Source organism: Nyctereutes procyonoides, unplaced genomic scaffold (genome assembly GCF_905146905.1).
Source record: "Nyctereutes procyonoides isolate TBG_1078 unplaced genomic scaffold, NYPRO_anot_genome, whole genome shotgun sequence".
NCBI classification, from domain to species: Eukaryota; Metazoa; Chordata; class Mammalia; order Carnivora; family Canidae; genus Nyctereutes; species Nyctereutes procyonoides.
The window spans coordinates 54,797,643-54,823,631 of record NW_026575131.1 but is presented as its reverse complement, the minus strand read 5'-3'; the positions used below and the strand labels follow the sequence as shown (position 1 = coordinate 54,823,631).

Sequence of the window (25,989 nt, the reverse complement as noted above, 5' to 3'; positions counted from 1 at the left end):
CCTGGGAGACCTAGGCATGAATGTCGGGCTGTTTGATATGTCAGTCTTCCAACCTGGGGTGACAGCCTTCCTGCTCCCGGGTCGGTGCTCAGATTAGGCCTCGGGCCCCTAAACTCCACGGTCGTAACTCTTGTCATTTGTCATCTGGAGGTGACAAGAGTGCTTCTCGTTGAGCCTCTGGCTGGCGCTCTCAAGATCCGTGGCCTTTTGCATGATTCTGTGACAGGAGTGATCCACTGGGGGTCACAGAGGCCTATGCTGATGTGACAGGAGGCCCTGTGTCGGGAGCACCCTGCCTGAGGGAACGGCTTGGGCCTCAGCTGGGCTTCTGCACCCCCCGCCTGTCCCCACCAGTATTCTCAGGGACCCTGGTGAGATGTCCAAGGGAGTCAGTTCCTGGGTGGGTGAGGAGGCAGCCTGCATCCTGCCCCCTCCCCCCGGCGTGCTTATGTGGTCAAAACCAGCAGTAACCGGAGAGGCAGAGAGGCATGAGGGGGTGCACAGGGTGTGCTTGCTTCCAGCGAGCAGGGGAGGGCTCTGTGTGTCTTTTGTCCCCCAGTGCCACCGAGGGCCACCACAGGGAGGGCCCGGCGTGTGGCGACACCTCCTCGATTCAGCCTCACCAGTTCAGGGCGCAGAACAGTCCACACGTGGAAGATGGGACCCTCTTTGAGCTAAAAGTCTGGAACCATTTTGCTCTGTCTTCGTATGACTTTACACTTGCCCAATCTGGTCTCCACGCCTTTCCTTGTACACGCCTACAAGCTTAGCAAGTCACGGGCCCTCACCGCCTGCTCACACTCAGGGCCGCACTGCCCTGGGCTCTGCTGTGCGGGGGAGTCCGTCAGGGGAGCCACTCCCGGGCCTCGGGCCTCATCCCGTATGTGTCCCTCCGCTGCGTAAGGAGCATTACTGCCTGTAGGTGTGACACCCTGGGAGGTTGAGGAGGAAGAGGGTGCCATCTGCACGCCCGCCACCGCCACCACAGAGGAGAGACGCTCCCACCCCTCACCCCCAAGGCTGATGGCCCTTCACCTTCTCCAGGCGCAGGTGCAGTGCTTCTGAGCGAACCCAGGTGACCCAGGGCCTGACTCCTCATTCCTTACGTGTCATTTCAGAGACACCCATGCTCGCGTTCCTCCGTGTGTGAGGGCCTGGGTTTGTAAAAACAGAAACACCAGGCAGTTCCAAGCAGAGCGTGTGAAATCGTGGCTGGGGTCAGGAGCTGGCATCTCTGCTAAGAGGGGACCCTAAGCTCCTGGGCAGCATGGGGCTGGTCCTCTCGACCCCCCAGGTACCCTGTGGGGCTGGGTCTGGGCCCCAGCTGGGTGAAGCACAGCTGGCCCAGGCCCCCTGAGGTCCTTCTGGGCGCCAGGGGTACGTTTTCACAGTAAATGGCCAGCCTGGGCGGTGGGTACAGGGCGGGGGTGGGGGCAGGTGGCCCAGAGGAGGCCGAACTGAGGCCAGGCCTCTGATCACCAGGCTCTAGGTGCTTCCTGGAAGCTGGTGAGAGCTGGATTCTGGAAACAGCTGGTGGGGTGTGTGCAACCTGCCACGGTCCGTAAAGAACAGGACTGTAGTAGGTTTCCACAAGGACACCTATCTGGGTGAGCTCAGGCCACTGTGACAAAGGATCACAGACCGGGTGGCTTGTCAGCAGTAGGAATGTGTCCCCGTTCTGGAGGCTGGACATCTGAAATGAGGGTGCCAGCGGGGCTGGGTTCTGTGAGAGCCCTCTGGAGGGTTGCAGATGGCTGCCTTCCCACCGTGTCCCTGCATGAAGGGGTGGGGGTGACTGAACTTCCTCCTGATGTTCCCATCTTCGCATGGGGATGGGCTTCCACCTAGGAAATCAGGGGGACACGACTCCGTCCACCGCACGTGCCTGTCCTGCCCTCCTCTGCTCCTCGGAGGGGTGTTGCGGGGAGGGGGTGGGGAACTGCCGCTCCCCCTCTGTGCTGTCACCCCAGGGCACGGGTTTGCCTCCATTGGGCATTGGGGGAGCGCCACTGAACACATTGTGTCGATTAATTAAATTGGCACAGGCAGCTCCTTGAGCTGCCTGTCAAGGGCTCTTTGAGGTGCATTTTGCAGGGCTGTCGGGCTCCTCTTGATGGGAGGCGTCATCAGGGAAGCAGTTTCTGCTCACGAGTGTGTGTTGAGGGGTGGCCACCCTGCCCTGGCCCAGACGTGCCCCTTTGCCACTGGTGTCTGATGGGGAGCAGGTGAAAGGCCACAGGTGCCGGGCCTGCCCAGGGCCCCGTCCAGGCCAGTGAGCCCAGAATTGGGGGCGAGGGCTGAGTGCCTGTGGTGAATGGGCCCATGCTGTGGGTGGCGGCAGGCAGGCCCCACCCAGGGACCCGCAGCCGAGGCTGGGGGGTGGGGGACCCCACTCGAAGGTGCCTCTGTCCCCGCCCTCCCCCCACCCCAGTTCCCTGCCTCTTGCCTTTCCTTTCTCCTCTGTTCCCAGACTGCCCTGCCTGGCACTAATGGAATCACCAGCCGCCCTGCGTTGGCTGCTTGGGGCAGGACAGGTGCCACTTGGCCTCCTCATGACTGAGCCTCCCTCAGAGCAGAGCCCTGCTACACCCGGTTCCGGCAGCGACGGGGCGGGGGGGGGGGGGCTGTATGTCCTGACAGCGGTTCAGAGGGCCCTAGGGCGTGCTCAGGCCTGCAGGGGGCCTCTCCGACCTCCTCCCCCACATTCATGCCCCATTTCTCATCAGAAACTAATGACTCGACCAACTCCCTTTGAGAGCACTCTCTCTCTGTCACTGGTGCGGATGGGGGGACTGCTAACTCGGGGGGGCTGGTACGCGAGCCACAGAAACTGTCGGCTTGACAGATGCCAGCAGATCCTTGAGAACACGTGTCTCAGAAGGTTTGGGAGTGGGATGGGGGCTGGAGGGGGGAAACGAGAAGATAGAGCCCTTGGCTCCGAGCCTCCCTCCCCGGGGCCTGCTCAGAGGCCTCCCTGAGGATCGTGCCGTGAGCCCCCACCTGCTCTGAGCCCCCTTCCAGGCCACCCCTGCAGCCTGGGGCCTGTGTACCTCCTCCCGGCCACCCCAGCCACATGAAGCAGCACTGTGGGACGTCCCCCGTCACTGGGTAGCAGCTGGTGAGGGCTCTTGGGGGGGTGTCTGGCGTGCTCAGCCCCAGGAGGTTGCTTGTAAGGAGAAGCTGGGCCTCTCTGCTGGCCTTAGCAGCCTCGCCTCCCCACCTGCGGGGCCGACAGGAGCCTGTGGGTCTGTGGCTTGGGCTCCCCAAGCTCAGCTGCTCTGTGCCATGTCCTAAACCCCAGTGCTGTTGCTCCCCTCTCTGGGACCCACTGCTCACTCCGGTCACTGTCCCCACTGGTGACAAGCCCCACCACAGTCAGAACCCGTGGAGAGGGAGCGAGGCTCTTCCCAGCAGCGCCGCCCCAGCTGGGCAGTGGGGCGTGGGCCAGGCTCCACAGCAGCAGGCAGTGCTCCTCGGAGCACATCCACGTGTCCCCCTCCACGGTGCACACAGGTGCTTTTTTTAATTACTTAAGGAAAAGCAATTGCCAAGCCACTCCATACAAATCCCTTAAGCTGCTGTTGATGGTGACTCTGGGGAGGCCACGGCCGGGCCAGGAATCTGAAACACGGGCACCATCTGTGCTCCCGCCGCTCCGAAGCCAGATTGCACCACCAGCCTTTCTCTCCTGCACAATTTTTCATTAAATGAATTGCGTTTGCTGGGAATCGCTTGTCCATAAATATTCCCTCCCACTTGGCGTGGTCAGGGTATTGCAGTCCTCAAGTCCCGAGTTCCCGGACCCAGCCCCTGGGGGAGCGGGGGTGGGAGCTGGGGCTGCGGGAAAGCCCTGAGGACACTTCCCGAAGCTCCTCCTGCAGCCCTACCACGCCCACCTCAGATGGGGGTCCTCAGTGTTCATTGTTTCCAGAGCAGATGGGAGAAGCTTCAAGGGGCTTGTCAGGGCGGGGTGCACAGTTGCTGGATCCAGTTACATCTTTTCCTTCTTGCCGTTTCCACTGAGAAAGTGACAGTGACAGCTACACGGTTGTAAAGGAGGGTGAGACGTGTGTTTGAAATGCAACCACGTTTTAAGCCGCAGTTTTGGAAATGGGCTTCTCCTAAACCTGTTTATTTGACGGGGGTGCAGAAAGAGGGGACGAGAGCATTCTGAGCAGGCAGGCGTTCAGAGTTGGAGCCGCGGGGGCTGCAGGGCAGGTGTCCCCGGGCGTGTCCCTGAAGGGTGGCTGCCCTGAGGCCTCTGGTCAGGGCTCTCAGGACAGGCCTGTCTTGGGTACATGTGTCCCCATAAGGAGGCAAGGACTGTGTGTGCTCTAGACAGAGGCAGGAGCCCCAGCCCGGGGTCAGAACCACCTCCTGGGGTCCCCTGGGCCACCTGCTTCCAGAACCTGTAACTGGGGCCTGTGCCTAATCCGGCCCTTTGCCTGTTTTTGTAAATAAAGTTTTATTGGTGCACCTCTTCACTTACCTCTTCTCTCTGATGTTTCTGAGCTACAGCAGCAGAGTTGGGAGGTTGTGACAGAGACCTTGTGGCCCACAAAGCTGAAAATAGTCACTGCCTGGCCCTTTACGGACAGTTTGCCAGCCCTGCCCTAGACCAGTGTCCCCTCCATTTCTCTCCCTTTTGCAGTAGGATGATTGTCCAGTCCCACAGATGAGTAGGAGAGCAGGGCTTCCTGAGTTCTTCCTGCTGATGGAGGAAGGTCATTGGCTCACTGACCAGCTTCTGGAATCTCTAGCTGGCTTTTCTGACCCACGACTTCCCAAGGTGTTAAGTGTCCCTGGGACACCTGTGTGCCTCCTGCATGGTGCCCAGCACCAGGGGCCACCACGATGCTATGACATGGAGGAGACACTTACGGGAGTTGTTCAGGGCACAGGAGGGATGTGTCCAGACAGCAGAAGAGGGGGCAGGAGGGACCCCATTTCAGCCTGTCCTCTGCCCATGTGTTTGCCCTGTGCTTGGGGCTTCCAGACACAAAGGACCCTCCGGTCCAAGGCAGTGTTGGTCCAGGCCACCCCGGGACACTGTGCCAGACCCTTCCCCAGCGGGCCACTCTGTCTGAGTTCGGGCCGCCCTGGGGCCAGCCGCTGACCCTCGGGCTCCCGGCTTCCTCTCCCCAGACCAGAGGCGGAGACTGGGAGCAGGCATGTATGCATCCCTGGGTGCCCTGCACCTCCTCAAAATCACTTGTGTTTCCTTTTCTGCTCTCAGCCTTTTGGGCCTGACAGCTCTCCCCTCTTCCTAACCTTTGAAATTACTGCTATTAAGCAGCATTCCACATGCATTATTTCCTACTTGGGGATACATGTGTCCGACAGATGGGAGATTTTGGTGAGAGCCGACACGGGGCAGCTGGAATTTGGACCCTCGTGACCTTGGGCTCCTGAGCTCTGTCTCTGCTGCTGACCCCTGAATCCCCCACAAAGGGTTTGCTCTCATCTCCCCAGACCACGTGCTGGGGGTGGGGCTGGGACCCTACGGGGTGGGCCAGACGCTCACACCCAAGGGCATGGCTTCCACTTGGGAGAGAAAGGTGCCATTCCCCGCCTGGAGGTAGAGGCTCTAGAAAGGAGAGGGGCCCAGTTGGGGTCCACCCTGGCCCTGCTCAGCTCACCAGCCACAGGCTCAGCAGGTCTCCCCTGCCCTCCTGTAGTGCACGTGCCGGAAGGACATGGTCAAGATCTCCATGGACGTCTTCGTGCGCATCCTGCAGCCAGAGCGCTATGAGCTATGGAAGCAAGGCAAGGACCTGACGGTGCTCGACCACACCCGGCCCACAGCCCTGAGCAGCCCAGAGCTGAGCACCTGGAGCGCCTCCCGGGCCTCGCTCAAGGCCAAGCTCCTGCGCAGGTGAGTCCCCCTGAAGCCTGAGCCTCCGCGCCCTGCCTGGCTCTCCAGGTGACAGTAAGTGACTTCGGCCCTGGCCACACCCACTCTCCACCTGGCTGGTGGCTCCGCCCCTCCCCTTCCCCTGTCCCCTCTCCCCTCCTTTTCCCTTTCCCCCTCCCCTCCTCCTCTCCCCCCTTTTTTCTTTCCTTCCTTTTTCTCTTCCCCTCCTTCTTCTCCTGTTTCTTTTGCAAGAGTAATTCTGAGGCCTTGACTTCCCAGAATGAACGTTGTCAGTGGGCCTTGGGGCAGGTGGCATCTGTTGTCAGGGACTCAGGTTCCCCCCATCACCACCACACACTCATTCACCAGCTCCTGGGAGGCCAACCCTTTGGCGCTTGGGCCACACAGTTTCCTCACTGGGAGGACACAGACGCAGGCAGCCCCTGTCACTCCTCTGACAGTTGTGGGCACCAGAGCCGGGTTTCTGTGTGGCGGGGCTGCTCGGGCCTGTCCTCGGCTCCGAGCGCTGGCAGGTCTTGTGCTGGGGCCCGCAGAGCTGCAGGGCCCCTGCCCTTTTGCGCCTGTGGATGCTCATTTGGCACCTCCAAAATCACACTGTTTGGATTTACGATTATGGCACTGAGTCCAGAGTCCTGTCCATACAGACATCCCCATTCTGGCTCGGAGGGCCCCTCTCTACAGCGTGGACCCCTCCCGGCCCCCACCTTCCAGGACAGTGTGGTCACTGCCTGCCTGGCATTGGGTGGGGAAGAACAGAGCAAAGCGACAGCGCCCTCTTGGCGTGTCACCGAGCCTGTGGGGATGTGGGCACGGGGTGGGCTGAATGGGAAATCAGCTCTGTGCCAGGAACAAGAGAGCCCACAGCAGTGCCCGGCTGCACCCTGGTACGCAAACATCGGTCCATTTGCTTCTTGTGGAAACGCCCAGGCTCTCCTCGTCTGAGTGCTCACGGGCAGTGTTCCGCCGGATTCCTTCCTGGTGCTCAGAGAACATTCAGCAAATCCTTGCTGGGTCCCCAGCTGCGAGCTGGAACCTGGCGGTGAGGGGCCGGAGGTCTCAAAGCTGCTCGAATCCAAGAAAGCCGCCGCTATAGACAAAAGTAGATGTTCTCTAAACAAACGAGCGTGGTGCGTCCCGGTGGAAGTTTACTTAGGGACACTGAGATCGCGATGTCACATCATGTTCACCTGCCACAGAGTAGGATTAGTCTTGTGACTCTGAACCATTCAGAAACGTAGTCACCGTCCGTAGCTAGTGGGCTGTGCCAAAACAGGCGGTGGGCGGGTCTGTGCCTCGCGCAGGGCTTTTCCATCTGCGGCCTCTTGGTCACTTCTGGCTTCATTTTGTCCCCGCTGGCCATGGGCGGCATGTCCCCAGGGCCTGGCCGCTGAGGGCTCAGGCGGCTGGGCCAGAGCCTTCTCGGGGAGCCCCGGGGGTGGCACCCCCACGCCCTGCGGGACAGACACCCACCTGCCATCCTGGCCGAGGAGCCACGGGGTGCAGAGCCCCCGACTGGGCTGTCCTTGTTATCACGGGTCTGTCTGTGAACCTGTGAGGCTGGGCCGTCTCGGCCTCGCTGCGTGGTTCCCCCACCGTGGGGCCCCTCCCTCTGAGAAGCTTCTGGCAGCTCCGGCGTTCACATCTGTTCCTGACAGCCCTTGTGGAGGTGAGTCTGGTTTTTCCGAGTTCTTTTGTTGTCTGTCCCTTTGATTTCCGCTCTCCCTGTGCTCCTTGCCGGGAGCACCTCCTTGGCCGAGACCAGCCTGCAACACAGCGAAGAGTGAGCTCCCCGTGGAAGGCCAGCTCCTGGGCCAGACGTGCATTTGCATAATGGCTAATTGATTGTGGCTCGGCCTAATTGGTCAACAGAGTGGATTGCCAATAAACAGGCAGCACGTCCCAGAAATGGAGTGGATTAGAGGCTGTCTGCAGAGCCTACCTAGAGGATGAGGGACCCCAGCCTGCGGGCCCAGAACCTTCTGTGCCAGAGGAAGCGCCTTCCACCCCCTCACTGTCCCGGCTCCATTGCCGTACACTCTTAGTTTCTGGAGTATTCTTATCGGCACCTCTTCCCTCCCTCGCTGTCCGCCAGGGAGCTGTGGTACTCCAGCCAGGAGGACTGGACCACAAATCAGTTTTGTTCCCAAGGATAACATTTCCTTTAAAACCTTTAATATGTAAAATAGGGCTAATTTCCTTCTTTTTCTTTAAAGTCAGGGTTTGGGGGCCTTTCTCAGAAAAAGCAGGCCAGGGGCTCAAGGCCAAGCTCAGGGACTTTCAAGAGTCCCATGTGACTCTCTCCTGGCCACGTGGCCCCCTGCCCTGCCCAGCTGGGCCAGCTCCCCTGAGCCTCGGAGGGCTTGTTTTAGGGGATGTCTCGTCTCCCCCTGAGCATCCTTAGCCTGGGCCAGAGGGTGAAGAGCAATGCTGGCTCTGTCCCCAGACAAGGTCTCTCCCCTTAGCATTGGGGACTCTGGGGCCGGATCACTCTCTGGAAGGTCAAGGAGCACCCAACCCCTACCCACTCAATGCCAGGAGCACCCCCAGTTGTGACGACCACAGATGTCCCTAGACGCCATCTGGATTCCCTGCCCAAAGGCATGGCATCGGGGTGGGTTCCTCCCCTGCCCACTCTTCCCCTCCATCCCTCGAGTCTCCCTGCAGCCTCTCCTGCTTCTCTGGGACCTGCAGCTTCTCCTAGGTTCTTGCTCAGTCAGGCCCCCTGTCCCCTAAAGGTTCAGCCTTCCTGATAGTGCGCCCCTGCATCGCCTCGGAGCTGGAGCCAGGTGTTGGCCTCTCCAGGGTAAATGATCTGCCCCCGTCTTGTTGCCCTCCTGTGGTGTAATCTTCCACCCCGAAATCTGATCGTGTGAATTGACCCTGCTCTGCGACAAACCCCACAAAGCTGTGACCATCCCGCTCCTTGCTGTGCAGCCCCTTGGGCCCCAAGCACTGGGCAGATCCGTGCCTGGCCAGCTCAGGCGTCCGTGGGGCGTGGTGCCCAGCCCAGCCCAGCGTCTCCATGCCCTTCCTGCTCCTGTTCTGCAAAGCAGCCCTTCTCCGGATGCACAGTCTTCCTCTCGGCTCCTTGTCACCCCCGACGAGGGCTTTGAGAAACGCCCGCATCGACCACACGTTCCAGCGGGTGTGGGATCCGATGGCCGCACGCCAGCCTCGTGCAGCATCTACGCTGCCTCACGCCGGTTGTGCTCAGCTGTCTGCCATCAGGAAGACGGACAGGGACGCGCTTCCTCAGGGGGATCCCATGGGTCTCCATCGCCTCATGGCCTCCGCCACTCTTGCTGACCTGGACCACTCTCCACTCACCACCCTTGGGTCACAAGGGAAACCAGGAGCTAAGGTCCAGCCTCCCACCCCTCCGACACCTGCTGACTGGGCGGTGGCCTCCCATCTCCTCCCTGATCCAGGCTGGACGTTAGCACATCTCTGAGCCCGCTCCCCCCAGGGCTTCTGGCTCCGTGCTGCTCCTGAGCCCTTCCCCACAGACACACCTTCTGGCCTCTCAGGCCCAAGCCCTGTGACCCTGGGGTCTCCCGGCCCCATGGCCCCAAGGAACTTGTTGCTCTGGTGGCTCCCTGAACACTTCCTAGATTGTTCTTCCCCAGAGCGCACACAACAGCTGAAATCCTTTCCTCGCCGCTTGCCTGCTTGTCTCTTAAGGGGGAAGGGGAGTGTGTGTCTTGGGGCCGAAACGGCAGAGTGGGGGGACGGGGTGAGGAGGGCCTGGGGTACAGGGCTCGCGGCCCCCTGCACCTAGATGCAGTGACTGTGCTGGCCCCGTGGGCCTCAGCAGCCCCTCTGCTCCGTGTGGAAGCAGGGCCCCGGGGCAGCGGCTGTCCTGTGAGAGCTGGGACCTTGGGTGCTCTGGGCCCCTCTTGCCTGAGCCAGGAGCCCCTCGGGACCAGCCGCATGGGCAGGGATCCAAGAGGAGCCCCCACCCTGCCTCTCCTGCCACCTGAGGTCCAAGGACACCTGCTTCCATATTGAAAATATTTAGTGTAGGTACTGGGACTCAGTCCCGTGTTTGGTTCACGTGAACTGACAGCAGTGACACGCAGTCAGGCCTGGAGGGTAAAGTGCATGTTTCTCTCCATCCTTTCCTGAAATGCCACCGTGACGGCCATAGGAGAATGGCTGGGGATGGCAGAGGGAGGGAGTGGCTGGTCCACAGACTTTGACAGGAGCAGCAGGGTGGGCAGCACCACGGGCAGCGCAGAGGGAACTCGGATCCAAGGGCGCAGACAGGCAGCAGGGGGCTCATGCCCAGAGCTCCAGGAAGGCCTGGGATTCAGAGACACTGGAGCCTCCTGGGCCGGGGACCTCAATGGACTGGAGGCCGAGTGTGAGGCGCCGTGGGGCTCAGGGCCCCCCCACCCCCCCACCCCCGCATGTCTCCAGCAGAAGATGTGAGACACCGCCTCCAACCAGAGAGAGTGGGACCCACGAAGGAGACGGTGCGGTTTGCCTCCAGGCACCTGGCCATTCGGGGTCCCTTGGGGCAGGTGTCTGCAGGTAAGGAGGAGCCCACACAGCTCCAGGAGAGCTGGCTCCAGGCAAACAGACCGATGGGCTGGGAGCCGGCTTGAGGAGTCCCCCCGAGCCGAGAGTCAGCAGAGGACGGGGAGATCCACACACACAGGCTCCCTGAGCAGCTCTGGCCTCTGCAAAGGAGTTTCAGGAAGAGAGGAAAGAATGTTGCCTGGGACTGAAACGCTGTTTCCAGATTCAAAGAAGCCTGGTGCGGAGGATGACAATGACCCACACTGTGTACACATCACTATACGGTTTCACAACTCTTGGGTTGAACAGAAGATCCCAGAAACGTCTGGAAGGAACAGCTAGGTCCACATAAAGAACAAGAGATCCCAAGGCATCGGACTTCCACTATGAGCTAATGCAAAGGAACAGGCCTTCAAAAAGCAGAAGAGGAATAGTTTTTGACCCAAAAGCATGTACCTAGCCAAATTCCAGACTAAATGTGCAAGAGGATAAAGATCTTTCTAGACCCGGAAAGCCTCAGATTTCTTGTTCTTTCTGAAGAAGCTACTGGAGGATTTGCTCCAGCCAGACAAGGGCATCAACCAAAAAAGACGTCAGATTGAGGGACCTGGATCCCGTGCTGGAGAGTCCGAGGCAGTCTCAAGGGGGCAGGTCCCCGGGGGTCATCAAGGAGTGTGGGACGCCCCGTGTAAGAAGCCTCACACGAGCTTGGAGATCACCACGAGAGCTAACCCTCTAAGACAGGCCAGTTGCCGACTCCAGGAGGAGCGAGCGAGCAGCTGTCACTCAAGGATGGATGATACCTACAGAGTCAGGGACACGGTAATATGAATTTCACCACATTGATCATGGTGGCAGTTGCAGGGAGAGAAGCGGGGGGGCCTGGGGGTGGCAGGGTGGCTCCACCCTGTGTGTCGTGCTGGGAGCATGGTGGAAGAAGCAGCAGAGGGGGAGACGAGCAGACACACAGCTAAAAGCGGGGGAGGCGGCTCATCGGGAGCTAGCCGGGGTGCGCCTCTTCCTGCAGCTCCCACAAACTGGCTACACCGTCTTCCAGCTTATGTTTTCACAAGACAGCTATCTCTCTGTCTGCTGACGTTCGGCTTGCTTTTCCCCCCTGCAGTAGGGGGGGCCTTCCGCCTGGGTCTTTCAGTCTGGTTCCAACCCGTGCTGGGGTCTCCGCATTAGCAAGGTCTGGTGGCGCTTGGGGTTCGACGCCCGGAGCTCGGAGCCCCGGGGTGCCAGGGGGCCGAGGAAGGCCCTGGCTGTCTGGGGCGGTCTGCCCTGGGAGTGGCTGGCAGCACCACGAGTGGCCTCCAGTTCCAGGGTCAGGGGAGAGGAGGGGAAGAGAGGGGCTGCGGGGAACCGGGGCCAAGTGAGTTGATGGTAGGAGGACCCCCTCGTACTGGCTGCTGCCTGGGGCCAGCATGGGGGTTTGCTCATGGTTACCCTGCCCTGCCGCATTCCTGGACCTGGAGAGAAGCCCCTCCTGGGGGGACAGCTGGTGACAAAAGCCAACTACACTCTGCTGCCGTCCTGGGGCTTGTTTCCAAGCGGGGCTCGCCTTTCCCAAAGTCGCTCCGCATGGAGCCCTGAGGGGCTCTGTGGTGCCAGCGTGCGTTCTCCCCCCCAACCCCCTGGTCTCCCGGCTCCCGTGCCCCCTCCCGCCTGGCTTTCTTGTCCCCCCTGCACCCCGTCCCCCGCAGTGACCCGTGCACGCCATGATGTGTGTGACGCCATGCTTCTGCCATGACACTCCCTGCCCTGGAATGTCCCCTGCTTTCCGCCTTTGGTCATCGGAGTGGTTCATGCGCGAACATCACCCGGGGCTTGTCAGCCTGGCCTCACCTGGGCTGGGGGCAGATGAGCAGCGACAAGCCAGGGGCCCTTGAGTGAGGCAGCTGAGCAGTGAGAGGGACCAGCCACAGTGAGCGTTAGGGGACAGTCAGGAGAGGCCCCCAGCAGCCGGCAGGGGCAGGCACGGGGAAGGTGGTGAGGCAGCCGTCAGGCCCCTGTGTCCTGGGCCAGCAGGGCCGTTGTGGGCGCCCCTGGGTGGGAGACGGGGGTCCTGGCACCGGGAGCCCTCAGGGCCTCCCCAGGCCCCCAGCTGGCCCCAGTCACTTGGCCCTGCTCTGCTTGGTGACCTCTTGGTCCTTGAAGGTGCGGCAGCCACAAGGAGACCCTCTGGGGGGAGGGAAGCCGTGGCCAGTGCCTCTCCTGGTGTGGCTGACACTCTGGCAGAAGAAAGGCTAGCGGATTACGGGGCTTGAGTCTGAGGCCCCGCAGGGGTCACCCCAACCCCTGGAGGGTGCCACTCACTGGCCCAAGGCAGGCTTGTGCACACGCAGCCTGTGCCCCAGCTCTGGGCCAGTCACATACCCTGGTGTCAGCCTAGAAGCCGTTTCTGTCCCCTCCTTGGAAAGTTCTGGAGCCCGACGGGCAGGCCTGTCCAGCCCGGTTATAGTCCTTTCTTCCTTTGACCCAATTCTCTTTGGTTTGTGCTGAGAAGCCGTAGCTGAGTCTTGGGTGACTTCCACTTGGGGCTGAAGGCCAAGGGTGGCAACCCTGAGCGAGGCCGGGCCCCCTGCCCCGGCAGCCGGCGGTGAGGGACGCAGAGCTCGGGGATGGGCAGGTGCCCGAAGCCAGGCCCTTAGATGAGGCGTCCGGGGAGTCAGAGGTGCTAGACAAAAACTCCCTGACGTTTACATTCTAGACAAATTAGTCTGAAAGAAAACAGACACTGGAGAAAGACTGAGGAGGACAGGAAGGCCAGTCTAGAAAGGAAGAGGGAGCAGCCCAGGAGGCCGGGGCCGCCGTAAGTGCACCTTGTCCTCGTGCGCAGCCATCTCCATCTCCACCCGCCTCCGCCCCACCGCACAGCGGCTCCGAGCCGGCGCCCACCCTCCCTCTGCACCCCTCTGTCTCCCCTGCCCCTCACCCCCAGAGCCAGTGCCCCACCCTCCTACTGCCCCCCACCACCTCCCCTGTCCCCCCCAGCTGGTGCCCCACCCTCCCAGTGCCCCCCAACTGCCTCCCCTGCGCCAGTACCGCCACCATTCCAGCTCCCGGTCATCAGCATCTGATCTACCCCATGCACCCCTGGGCCTGTCCCCCACCTCCACCTCTTCTGCCCCCAAGCCAGTGCCCCCACCATCCCACCTCTTGGCTATCAGCACCTGCTCAGCCACACATAGCCCCTGGGCCTGTCCAGCCTTCACCTCCCATGCTCCCAAGCGAGCCCCCCCACCATCTCACCTCCTGGTCATTGGCACTGCTCTGCCCCACATAGCCCCTGGACCTGTAACCGTGCCCCCCTCCACCTCCCCTCCCCCCAAGCCAGCACCCCCACCATCCCACCTCCTGGTCATCAGCACCTGCTCTGTCCTATGTGGCCCCTGGGGCCTGTCTCCCCTTCCACCTCCCCTGCCCCTGAGCCAGCCCCGCTGGCCCTGGGCCCTGTGACTTTGGGGCACCGTCTGGGGCTCTGTTCTGCTGGCTGGGTTGTGGGGCACACAGATGGGGCTTCTCCCAGTCATTTGACCCCCTGTCCGATGACCATCCCTCTCCAGGTCCCACCGGAAAAGGAGCCAGCCCAAGAAGCCCAAGGCAGAGGACCCCAAGTCGCCAGGGGAGGGGGCCGCCGGGGCCGCTCTCCTTGAGGAGCCTGGCGGCTTGAAGGAGGAGGCCTCACAGGAGGCCGATGCCGAGGAAGAGGAGGAAGAGCCCCAGCCGCTGCCGCCGCAGGGCCGGGAGGCCGAGGCCACAGAAGGTCAGTCTTGGCCGGGGACCTCCTCCCTGACCCCCAGCTGCTGGGGAGAGTCCCCGCTCCTAAGAGTCCAGCTCAGCTGTTTCCTTGACAGGGTGGGGCTTCTAAAAACGTGCACTCGGTGGGGAGGTGCCGTGAAAAGACTCTTTTCTCCCAGAAACTGAAGACTCCCTGTCTCTGCCCCAGCTGCTAAGGCACAAGACCACAGGCGGGGGGAGGGGGCTTCCAAGCAGCGTTTATCCTGGAGGCTGGGAGTCAGACCCGGTGCGGGCCTGGCAGGGTCTGGTGCAAGATGCCTGCGCTGTGTCCTCGCCTGAGGAGAGAGCCGGCCGCCTCTCCACCCTCCGTTAGAACGGCGCTGATCCCATTCACCAGGGCAGCACCTGCATCCCCCTGTCACCTCCTGACACCGCCGTCCCTTTGGGCTTCAGCTTACAGCACCCAAATCTGGGGGCCACCGGTCCTCAACCCCTGAGAGAGGTGTCATCTGACCCTCGAGAGACAGCAGCCTGCTGTTGGCAGCCGGACCAGCAGGTGGATGTTTGCACTCAGGGATGGACCCTCACCTGGCTGGTGGCATTGTGGGGCTGTCAGTGGGGGGCAGGTGGCAGAAACGTGCCCTTACACTGCACGGGGGCTTCGAGGGGTGGGGTAGCGACCTGTGAGAGCTGGAAGGGGCCCCCACTCTGACAGTTTATGGCGCTGCTGCTTTTTTATGGTTGTTTTCATTTCCTCACTGAAGCATCACCTGCTCACCTGTGTGCACACAGCAGGAGCCCCCCAAATATGAAGGAGGGGCTGGGCTGGAGGGCGGGTCACCCTGGCAACAGCATCTCAGGCAGAGGTCACCAGAGAATCCCGCTCCGGTCCTGAGTCTCCCTCTGAGGGAGCCTGTCTTGTGCTTGTACACTCACTGGGATGCCCCATGGCTGGTGGCAGAGATGATGTGACTCTGGGGGTGCAATCTGAGGCCTGGGCGAGGGTCTGCTCAGCAGACAGGCCATGGCACCCCCAGTGTGCCCACAGGCTGGTGGTTAGGGAGCAACTGTGTGTCTGCCCCTACCCTCTGTAGGGCGAGGGAGTGTCTGGCGTGGAGGGGCCCCCAGGAGCTCACGGCGGGGGGCGGTGAGATCGACACTCAGGAGGTCCTGTCTGCCCGGTGGACAGGGGGTCTAGACAGCCCAGAAGGGCAAGGCAGGGAGAGGAAGAATGCGTCACCACTGTCAGCATGGGCAGTCACCTGCCCAGAGGTGGGTCAGTGGCCAAGCTGCAGGGTGGCCCGGGCATTGGGCACACCTTCCTCCTCGGGGTCAGCCTCCCGCGAGGCGTCCTCCTTCAAGCCACCGGGCTCCTCTAGGAGAGTGGCCCTGGCGACATGGAGGCTTCTGCCTTGGGCTTCTTGGGCTGGCTCCTTTTCCAGTGGGACCTGGAGAGGGCTGGTCATCAGACGGGAGGCCGTGCTGAGCAGTGTTTTCAAGAAGATGCTGCTCATAATAAAGGTCACCGAAAAGTAAAGCACCTTGAGATAAACCCAACAGAAAGTTAAAAAAAAAAAAAGGGGGGGGTTTTACTGAAAAAATTAGATTTTTTGAAAAACAAGGATCGCCATCTAAAGGGTGTGTGTCCCGTGAGCTCCCTGATAGGAGGACGCGGTTTCCTCTAAATGCGTGCAGGTTTGCGCAGCCCCTTCAGAGCCCCAGCCGGGTTCCGGGGTGCTGACCTAGGTGCGGACGGAGGGCGAGAGGTCCGAGGACAGGGGTCAGCAGAGGTCAGGCTGCCCGACCTGACGTCAGACTGGTGGTCTATGCAGGACGGGAGTGGGAGCTCGCCCTGGCCATGTGGGTGGCGGAAATGAAGGCCACCGCTCTGTGCCTGGGAGAACGACTCTCAGACATAGCCTCAATGTCACGGGGCACACATGCGCTGCATCCCGTGTCTCTCAGGTTCAGAGAACACACCCCCAGACACTGCATTGTTCAGGGGGTGCTAGGGTCCGCTGAGGCAGCCGTAACAAAGTCCCCCGGGCTGCAGGTTTCAGCAGCAGATGTTTGTGGCCTCGCAACTCTGGTGTTCCAGGGTTAGGACCTCACAATGGGAATTTGGGGAGCACAGTTTGGCCCCTAACAGGGAGAAAGCCCGGCTGAAATCAGTGGAGGAAACATAGTGCACCTGGCTGGTTTTAGCTTGAAGTGGCTTTGTGCTTGAGTAGAAAGGGCTCACGGAGGTCCCACTGGAGCTGGACTCCTTGGCTGAGCGGTTCAGGTGGTCAGGAGGGACAGGGTTTCAACGGGGCCCTCCTGGGAAGAGTCGAAAGGCAACATCACAGCCACTGGCACGTCTCGCCCTCCTGAGCAGACTCGAGGGGCCGACTGGGCTGACGCCGGACGGAGGGCGGCAGGGAAGACAAGACATACATGTGCCGACCGGGCTGCTTAGCAAAGGGATGGTGGCTCTTCTCTGTTAACTTAATTGTAACAAATCTTTGCTCAAATCTACTGACTCTTTAAAGACAACGAATCTCACCCACTCCCACCGCCCACTGCCTGGGGTGTCGCCGGCTCTTGGCTGCTTTGCCCAGTCCCGTCCTGGTGACTCCGGGGGTCTGGCCTCCATGATTCTTGGGATTCCCAGCCGGAGCCGACCCATCAAGGGCCCTTTCCCAGTGAGCCTCCGGCTCTTCTCTGGTTTCCCCTTCTGAGGTGGCTGCTGCCTAAAGCCGGGGCTCCATGTACCCTGAGAGTAACACTTGCAAGCTGCCGATCGCACACAAGCCACACAGAAGGGGCCATGCAGAACTGCTGCCTCGCTCCCAGCATCTGTAGCCGCCCCCTGTCCTCCTCCCCGGTCTCGTCCTGGGACCCCATCAGCTTCTAGGGGCACACGGTCCCCAGGAAGGGCGGGGTGTTGTCTCCTCGGGGTGGAACACCCCCATTCCAGACACGCTGTCCCTGCTCCACACAGGAGCCTGGAAGGAGGAGGACTTGGGGTGTCTGGCCTCTATAGAGAGGAAGGGGGCCCTTTGGGCTGCCGGATGTGGCTGCCACAGCCCAGTGCCCTGTGCCATGGTCAGAAGTGCCCTGTGTGCCATCCCTCGAGCCCTTGGAGAGAAAATAACCGAATTCATTGAATAAACAAGTGCTCACAGTCAGGGGTGATGGCAAATACACGTCCGGGGAATGAGTGGAAGATTTTAAAGTGCTTTCTAGGCTTCCGTTAATACCAGCTTAATGTCCCTAAAAGCTGTGAGTGCTGAGATTCATGTTGTGCGCAAGCAGTAGGGCATTTTGTTTTGGGTTTGCAAAGTGAGAACAGTGAATGCTGTCACCGATGCACGGCAGGCCCGGGGAGGTAGTGGGTAGGAGTGGAGGCGCCTGGGGCTCTGCACGGGACAAGGAGGTGGGACTGACTGTCCCCAGGAGGAAGCCTCCTCAGGGCTGGGAGGGGCCAGGGCTGCTTGCTGGTGTCCCCACCCTGCTCCCCCTGCCAGGCCATCTGGGAAGAGCCCTTGCCCTGTGGCACCTGGAGCAGCAGCCTCCTCCCACCCCCAACCCCGACCTGGGGGGTCCTGAGCAGGAGGTAGAAAGGCAGCCCATGTCCACCCTGGTTTGCTGGTCATCGGGGGCTCCCTCCTCCTAGGGGGTCACTGCTGTCTCACGGGAATTCACCCCCATCTGTGGCTAGGTATGGCCACTGTCCCTTCGGGTGGACTGAAGGGCGCTGGTTCCACCATGTGCTACCCTGACCCCCAGGTAGAGCATGTGGCTGTGGCCCCTATCCTGAGGGCTGGACAGGCTCTAGCTCCTGGGCCTCGGGGAGCTTGGCCCAGCCCTGGGGCTCAGGGAGGGGGCGCCAGGGGGCTCATGGAGCCATGGGTGTCAGGAGTGGCCACACAGTGTTCGGGCGGGACAACCAAAGCAGCTGCAGCCAGCAGAGTAGAGGCCAGGCCCGAGTTTATGAGGGGCTGTGACTTACTTATACCTGGACGCGTGTCCGGTCACACAGGACACACGTCCCCCAGCGCTGTGCAGCCGGGCCTCAGGACCACGGGTGTACCCTGCCTCGGGCTCTGCACAGGAAGAGTGTGGAGACCCTGGGCACCAGGACCAGCTCTCCCAGGCTGGGAGGAGGTGCCTAAAGCAGGCAGCAGCCTTGGGCACCACCCTGGGATTCCCCACGGGCAGCACCCCTGAGCTTAGGGGCCCGGGGACCTAGCACGCCCTCCCATGCACCTCCCTGGGGGCACCTTGGTCCCGTACAGGTGTGCTCCCCAACCAAGCAGGGCTTTCAAGTCTAAAGCTAGGGGGCCAGTTCTTGGCTGTGACTTATCCTAAAGCCGGGACTCCGTGTACCCCGAGAGTAACACTTGCAAGCTGCCGAACGAACGCAAGCCACACAGAAGGGGCCGTGCAGAACGCTGCCTCGCTCCCAGCATCTGTAGCCGCCCCCCTGTCCTCCTCCCCAGTTTCGTCCTGGGGCCCCATCAGCTTCTAGGGGCACACGGTCCCCAGGAAGGGCGGGGTATTGTCTCCTCGGGGTGGGACACCCCCCATTCCAGAGCCTCAGCTTGAGGTTGGGCAGCGGAGGGGGAGTCCCTGCCGTTCTCGGGGGAGGGGAGAGGCTCCCATGCTGGGGGCACACCTGGCTGGGACCCTCAGCCCTGTCTGTGTGTCTGTCCCCTGCTCTGTTTCTGGGTTCCCTCAGACTGAGGCAGGTGAGGCCCCTGCCTTGGGCCTGTGGTGGTCCCCACGGCGAGCACCCAGGTGCCCTTCCTGGCCACTGGCTTGTCCCTGAAAACGGTCCTCCGGCTGTGTCCCCCTGGGTTTCTCAGAGCCTAGGAGATGGGAAGGGGCCGGGCACGTTCCTTCCTGACAGCAGAGCCTCCTGCTTGAGAGTAAACAGACAATAAGTAGGTCCCACTGTCCTCAGGCTGGGGAGAGCTCAGCTTGCGTTCCATCCCATAGGTTCGCCCCGTCAGGGCGGAGCGAGCCCTGAGTTTCCTTAGAGAACAAAGCTGTTGATTGGAAAGTGCCTTTCACACAAATAGGGCAGCCTGGTCGCCCTTTCTATAAATGACTGGAACAGCAGGGCTGCGGGCAGCCCTCACCCGCCTCGCCACTTGCCGGCACGGCCAGGTGTCCTGGGGCCCCGAGTCATCCCCCCGTCCCCGTCCAACTCTTCCTCCAGCCTTGTCTCTCCCCAGCCCAGCATCTCTCCCCTCCATGTCTCCCCCACATATATCTCCCCATCTCTCGCCCCACCCCCACCTCCTAACACACACCTCTCCCCTCCACCCCCCTTCTCGCCCCACCTCCACCCCTGTACGCACGCGCGCATACACACACACACACACACCCCTCTCCAGCTCCACGGGCTCCCGTTCGTTGCAGGGAGCCATCCAAGTCCAGCGTCTGGACGGAGCACCAGTTTTGTCTGTGGAGCAGAGCGTCTATTATGTGCTTTCTCAGCCTGATAACTATTCATGAGATGCAGGCAGGAGGGGGCCTGGGGAGCAGTTCAGGGCTCCTCTAGGTGGAGCAGCGCAGGGAGGAGCAGCACAGGTGCCCTTGGGATGCCCAGGTCCTGGGGCCTGAGCCAGGCAGGGCCGAGTGCTCCCTTCTACTTAGGACTGCTGGAGCCTCTTGAAGAACATGGGGTGCGTGCCTGCTGGAGACAAAGGGACAGGACGGCACGGGCTGTCCCAGAGCCGGGCAGGGCTGCCATCCCTCCCAAGGTCACCTGCACTTGTTCATCCCCCGTGGCTGGGGGGCAGGCCTGTTGCTTGGATGGGCTTTTATAACAAGAGGTAAAATGTGGGTGCAACCCCGAGCTCTGCATGCTTCGCCCGCCAGTGCCTTAGCATGGAGACGGGTAGAACCCTGGCCCCCAGTTTAACCTTTCCCCAGGCCAGGTCAGGGAGACCAAGACCATAAAACAGATACCAGCAGCCTCCCACGGAGGCCTCCCGAGGACCATCAGCGGGCTGACTGCCTCATCCCGGGTTCCCCGGGACACCCTCAGTCCCGGGCAGGCCAGACGGTCGCTGCCGTCACTCCTTATGTGACTTCTTGCCCCTGGGAAGCTGGGTTGTACAGATGAGGGCCTGAGGTCGTGTTCTCCAGCAGGGCAGGCCAGGCCCGAAGGTTCCAGGGCTTTCTGTGTTCCAGTGGGCCACCTGGCTGGTTGTCTTCATGGGCAGAGGTCCCCAATGCCAGGCGTTCCTCGCCCTGGGCACGGCAGGCCTCACGAAGGCCACCACCTGTGGCTGCTGTGACAGTGACCACAGACTCTTGGAGGCCTCACAGATGTGGGCAGGGCTGGCTCTTGCTGGAGCCTCCAGGGCAGAGAGCGTGTTCTCTGCCTTTTCCAGTTTCTGGAGGTAACGTGTCCTCGGCTCGTGGCCCCTCCATCGTCAGAGCCAGCGGGGCCGCAGTTTACCTCCCTCTGACCACAGCAGGGAAAGATCCCGGGCTTCCAGGGATCAACTCCCCGCTGAGCAGAGAGCTGGACGCAAGGCTCGACCCCAGGACCCTGAGATCGTGACCTGAGCCACCCCGGTGCCCCTGGGGACTGTGATTCTGCCAAACGTCCCGCCATTCATTTCGATCTGGTGAACTGGCCCCCAGTTAACAGGCCCCTGCAGACACGCCTCCGGCCCCCTCCTTGCCCTGTCACCTGTCGGGACTCCCCTGGGACGGCCCTCCAGGCCCATCTGGCCCTTGTGTTCTGCTCAAGTGACCACTTCTCATGGTTTGCTCGTCAAGATTTAACTTTTAAAAATTGTATAGGATGCACGGTTTACGTGTAGAACTTACAAAGCCTGGACGCCGTCCTGCATCTACCCCAGTCCTCAGGGAGGACATTCAGAGCAGCCCCCGGGCAGGAGCCCAGAACCACAAGCAGCTCTTCCCAGCTGCTTTCTTACCATTTAATTCCAGAAGGCCCTTTGAGCACTTGGCAGACCCCGGAGGGCGGGGACTGGGGCCACCCCAGGCTCGGGCATGACTGGTTTCTGGCCACCTGGGTAACAGTTTGAGCTGGTGGGAAGCGTGTGTTTGGAGGGGAAGGTCGTGTCCTGCCTCGGCTGGGGGGCTCGCGGGACGCATGGCTGCTGGCCCCACCTCTGACCGTCTTTCCTCTTTCCCCACAGAAGATGGGAGGGGCAAGCTGCGGCTGGCCAAGGCCAGGAGCGACAGAAAGAAGAAGAGCTATGGCCCCCCGCATCCCCACCACCCCCTCTTGCCCCAGCTGCCGCCACCCCTGCCCACCCAGTTCCCCGCCGAGGAGGCGCCCAGGCTGCCACCCCCACTGGAGCTCCCGATCCTGGCCCCAGGCTCCGTGCCGGCTGAGGAGACCCCCCCACCACCACCTCTCAACGTCGTGCCCCCCGAGGCACCTGGCGAGGAGCCAGAGGTGAAGCCGCGCCCCATCATCCCCATGCTGTACGTGGTGCCGCGGCCCAGCACGGGGTGTGACAAGGGCCGCGTGTCCTGCCAGCAGGCCTTTGAGCACTTTGCCCAGAGGGGCCCCACCTGGAAGGAACAGGCGGCCCCCATGGAGCTGACGGGTCCCGAGGAGGAAAGCAGAGCCGGCGAGGTGCAGGTAGGGCCCAGTGGAGGTCCCTGGGGCCTGGGGATCCCACCTGCCCTGTGCTCCGGCAACCCCCTCCTGGGGCCTTGCACCCATGATTGGGGACATGCCCGCTGGGGGGCCAGGCACCACTCTGCCCTCATGGGCCGGGCTCTCTGCAGACGCCCCTGTTCTGCTTTCAGGCACCAGCCACGTTCTCCAAGTTGAAGATGGAGATCAAGAAGAGCCGGCGTCACCCCCTGGGCAAGCCGCCCACCCGCTCCCCACTGACCGTGGTCAAGCAGGAGGCCTCAAGTGACGAGGGTGAGGCCCCCAGACTCTTCCCCTGCATGGACCGTCAGGCCAGGCTGCCCCCACCCCGCCCACAGTGCTCCCCGCAGGGCCTCCCGAGGCACGGCCCCCATCCCATCTGCCCTGTTTCCCACCTTGGGGTGCTTGCTTTGTGCTGGTCCCAGAGCTTGAAACGAACACGGCCTGTGAGGGGCTGGCTACAGGTCACTGGGGCTCAGACCAGAGCCTGCCGCCCAGAGCCCAAGACCATGGTGCCGGTTACCTTGGTGTGCCTCAGTTTCCCTATCTGTAGAGTGGGGGCTGCCAGTCTCGAGAGGCGCCCTGCCAGGAAGGTGCAGGGAGCCAGTGCCTAGAAGGCACGCCGCGTGGTGCTGAGCCCGTGCCGGGTGCCGGGCATGCTGAGGCTGGGTTACCGCTCGCGCTGCTGTTTGAGGCTGTGGCCTCTGCCGCGCACCTGCTGTCATGCTCTGCAAGAACCTCTCCTGCCCCTGCGCGTCTTGTGGAAGCAGAGTGGACTCTGTTCTCGCCAGAGGCTCCCACCCCAGGCCTGGGCTGGCTCCCCCGCGGCCCCCACACACCCACATCCCTAGTTGGCCCCCAAGGCAGGTGCGGGCCATGCCTTCTCTGTCGGGCTCCAGATCTGCTGGGAAGGCCTGGTGCCCAGTAGGCCCCGGGACACTCGTAGGGCGGGCCAGCGGGCGAGAGAGAAGGACGTGGTTGTGCCGGCCGCACCCCCGCATTGGAGTTTGGGAAATGACTCAGAGTTAGAGGATCGCAGGGCTGTGCGGGCTGGGGGACGTCCTGGCTCTGCCACCCCCGTGCCCCGCGTGCGGGAGCAGCACCACGCTGCCTGGAGGAGCAGGGGCGCAGCCACTACCAGAGCCGCTCATGACCTGACCTGTGGCCGGGCCGCTCCCTTGGTGGCCTCTTCCTGCCGCTGAGCCCTGGCCCTTGGCGGCTGCGGGGAGACCGGAGCACGCGCCCTGTGGAGCTGGGGGCCGGGATGCCGCTGAGAGCCAGAGGCACGGCCTCTTGGGAAAATCCTGCTGAGCCAGCTTCAGCCTTTCGTGTAAGATGCACGTGGATTTTGCAAGTCATCTGGATGGCTCCTTTCATACTGAGTCAGATTTGAGGGCTAGGGCGAGGAGGGATTCTGGAAGCTTCTGGGATCGCAGAGCCAGAGCCCCTAAGAGTAGAGGGAGCTTATAGGAGGGCTGGAGGCAACCGGAGCCCTGCAGGCAGCTAAGGGCTGTTACATCATTTCTAGAAGGTGCCTCCAAGGCCTCCCAGAGCCCAGTGTGTGTCCTGCGATCTTTGGTGTGACGGGAGGCAGGCGAGCAGCTCTTGTCGCCTGCTGGGAGCCAGGGCCTGCCGGGGGCTTGCTCAGACAGAACAGTCCTGGCCCGAGTTAGGCCCAGTCCCCCAAGGCCATAGAGGATCTGCACGTCCATCCCAGGGGGTCTGCGCTGACCTCCCCCTCACTGTCGTGAGTCCTGAGTCCCATACCCAGGACTCCAGGCTCCTGCTTTCTCTTCCCACCGTGCCTTGCCGGCCCAGCTGCCACAAAGGTCAAGGCCTCAGAAATGAGCCCCCACTTCTCAGGGCAGCCTCCTGCGGGGCACTGAAGCTCAGCCCTGTGTCCTCAGGAGATACAGTAACAGGACATCGGGGGGTTGGGGTGTGGCTGGCTGGTACCTGAGGCCAGCAGGGGCCAGCCGGGACAGGTGACAGGTGGGGTGGGGGGACACATGTTGGTGGCTTTCATCTTGGTGGTGATGCTAAGTCACTGGAGTGTGTTGGAGTACCCTTACCCCCTCCTCGACTCCCAGACGCACCCCTGGCTCAGCTCCATTGAGCTCGCGGAGGCTGAGCCAGCCCCGCCACGGCCATGGCCAGAGAACTGGGGACCTGTCACCCCCGCCTGTGTGCAGCAGTAAAGGCCCCGGAGGGCGGGGAAGGAAAGGTTCCTCAGGGCCTCCAGCCATGCCGAGGTTTCTCTCCGTCCCCTCCCGCCCTCCTGTTTTCCTCTAGAAGCCTTCCCTTTCTCCGGGGAGGAAGACGTGAGTGACCCCGAGGCCTTGAGGTCTTTGCTCTCACTGCAGTGGAAGAACAAGGCTGCCAGTTTCCAGGCCGAGAGGAAGTTCAACGCGGCGGCCGCGCTCACAGAGCCCTACTGCGCCATCTGCACCCTCTTCTACCCTTACAGCCAGGTGGGTGCCGGCCTGCGTCTACGTGCGCTCCGGGCGTTTGCTCTGCCTGGGGGATTTCCGGGCGGGGGGAGGGGGGTGGAAACCAAGAAGCCCTTTGCTGCGGGAACTGCAGTGAGATCCGTGCACAGAGCCTGGCCTGACGGGCCACCTGACCTGACAGGCAGGACAGCCAAGGGGTCACAGGTGCATGCCCTTGGCAGTCCTGGGCACGTGAAGTCGAGGCTCCCTCGGAAGGGCTGCAGGGACGAGAGAGAGCCTGGTTTCTGAGTTTTACCAGAAAGTGACTTATTCACAGGCATGTGAGCACAGCAGCCGGTTGGGGGGCACTGGCATGGAGGCAGGCAGAGGGGCTGTCCCCTGCAAGCCCCTCGACCTGCCAGGAGCAGCGCGAGGCTGGGCTGTGAGAGGCAGACTGGGGCCAGGGCAGCAGCCCTGCTCCCCCCACCAAGACGGACCGGCGAGGAACCCCAGGTGGCCTCTGCCGAGCCAGGCACCCCCGCCCTGCACTCATTCCCACCTGGGCCCGGTTCTGTCCTGTGTTTCCCAAGTTGGGGACCTGGCCTCTCCCCACCCTCTGTCCTGGGCCGCCAGCCACCAGGTCCCGCCCTCTCAACCTCTGGTTCCTCCCTGTGGCTCCTCCCCAATCCTAATCTGCCTTCTAGATCTTTCCTCCCTCACCTGCCCTGGCAGGAGCCCTTTCTGTTGGTGCCCCACTGAAGCCCGGGCACGTGTTCTGGAGGCTGCTCTGGCCATGTGCTCCTGGCTGAAAACTCCACCAGGCTCACTGCAGGCCCCAGACTCGCAGGATGCCCCGCGCCATGCCCACAGCCACAGCGTGGTCCATGCTGACCGCCAGGGTCCGTCCCATCCAACCTCACCAGCCCCCTCTCTTGCCAGATTTATTTTTTTTCTTTTTTAAATATTTTATTTATTTATTCACGAGAGTCAGACACACACAGAGAGGCAGAGACAGAGGCAGAGGGAGAATCAGGCTCCCTGCAGGGGGCCCATTGCAGGACTCAATCCTGGGACCGGGGGATCATGCCCTGAGTGAAGGCAAACACTCAACCACTGGGCCACCCAGGTGCCCTGCCAGACAGATTTCTGTTCATTCTTTGAGTCTCTTCAGTTGCCGTCTCTTCCATGAAGCCCTCCTGGATCTGCTGTCCCTGGGCACACCACACCCCAGTGTCTCCCACCACCTCTGCTCTTGCTCCATCTGTGATTATCTGCCCTTGGACTGTGAGTCCCTGGAGGATGGACTCAGTTGATTCTGCATCCCTGGCGCCTAGCCTAGTACCCACTTAGCTAAGCACCCCCACCCCGAGATCTGTGCCCCACACCAAGGCTAGCGGAGGCCAGTGTGCTTGTCTAAGGCACGGCTGCTTAGCGCTGCCTGGAGCGCCATCTCCAGGACAGAACACAGACGTCTTCTCCAGGCGTGTCCCTTGTTAGTGCTGCTGGGACTGGGAGTCAGGGTGCTGGGAGCTCAGCTTGAGACACAAATCTCCTTGTGCCCAGTGGCTAAACTTCACTGCACCCACAGTTCCGGTGGCATTCTGCTGCCAGAGCCCTTGGGGTCCGGGGCCAGGCCCCACTTGTCCCATGAGGCTGAGAAGAATCCTTGCTGGGCCTTCTGCCTGTTTGGGAATCAGCTGGTCCCTTAGCTTGAGGTGCCAGGTGGGGTGTACCCAGCGGAGCTTTTCCCTCCTGGGTCAGGAGCTGTGCAGAGTCTCCCT

The 25,989-nt window shown here is 61.9% G+C and overlaps 1 protein-coding gene across 1 annotated transcript in view; it reads left to right on the top strand.

Moving 5' to 3' along the window:
• KDM4B (lysine demethylase 4B) overlaps positions 1–25,989 on the top strand; it is a 135,073-nt gene that overhangs the window by 98,964 nt on the left and 10,120 nt on the right. Inside the window, 6 exon segments of the mRNA XM_055343272.1 lie at positions 5,679–5,875; positions 13,110–13,211; positions 13,966–14,165; positions 21,310–21,761; positions 21,932–22,052; positions 24,072–24,250. Coding sequence (XP_055199247.1) covers positions 5,679–5,875; positions 13,110–13,211; positions 13,966–14,165; positions 21,310–21,761; positions 21,932–22,052; positions 24,072–24,250 — 1,251 coding nt within the window.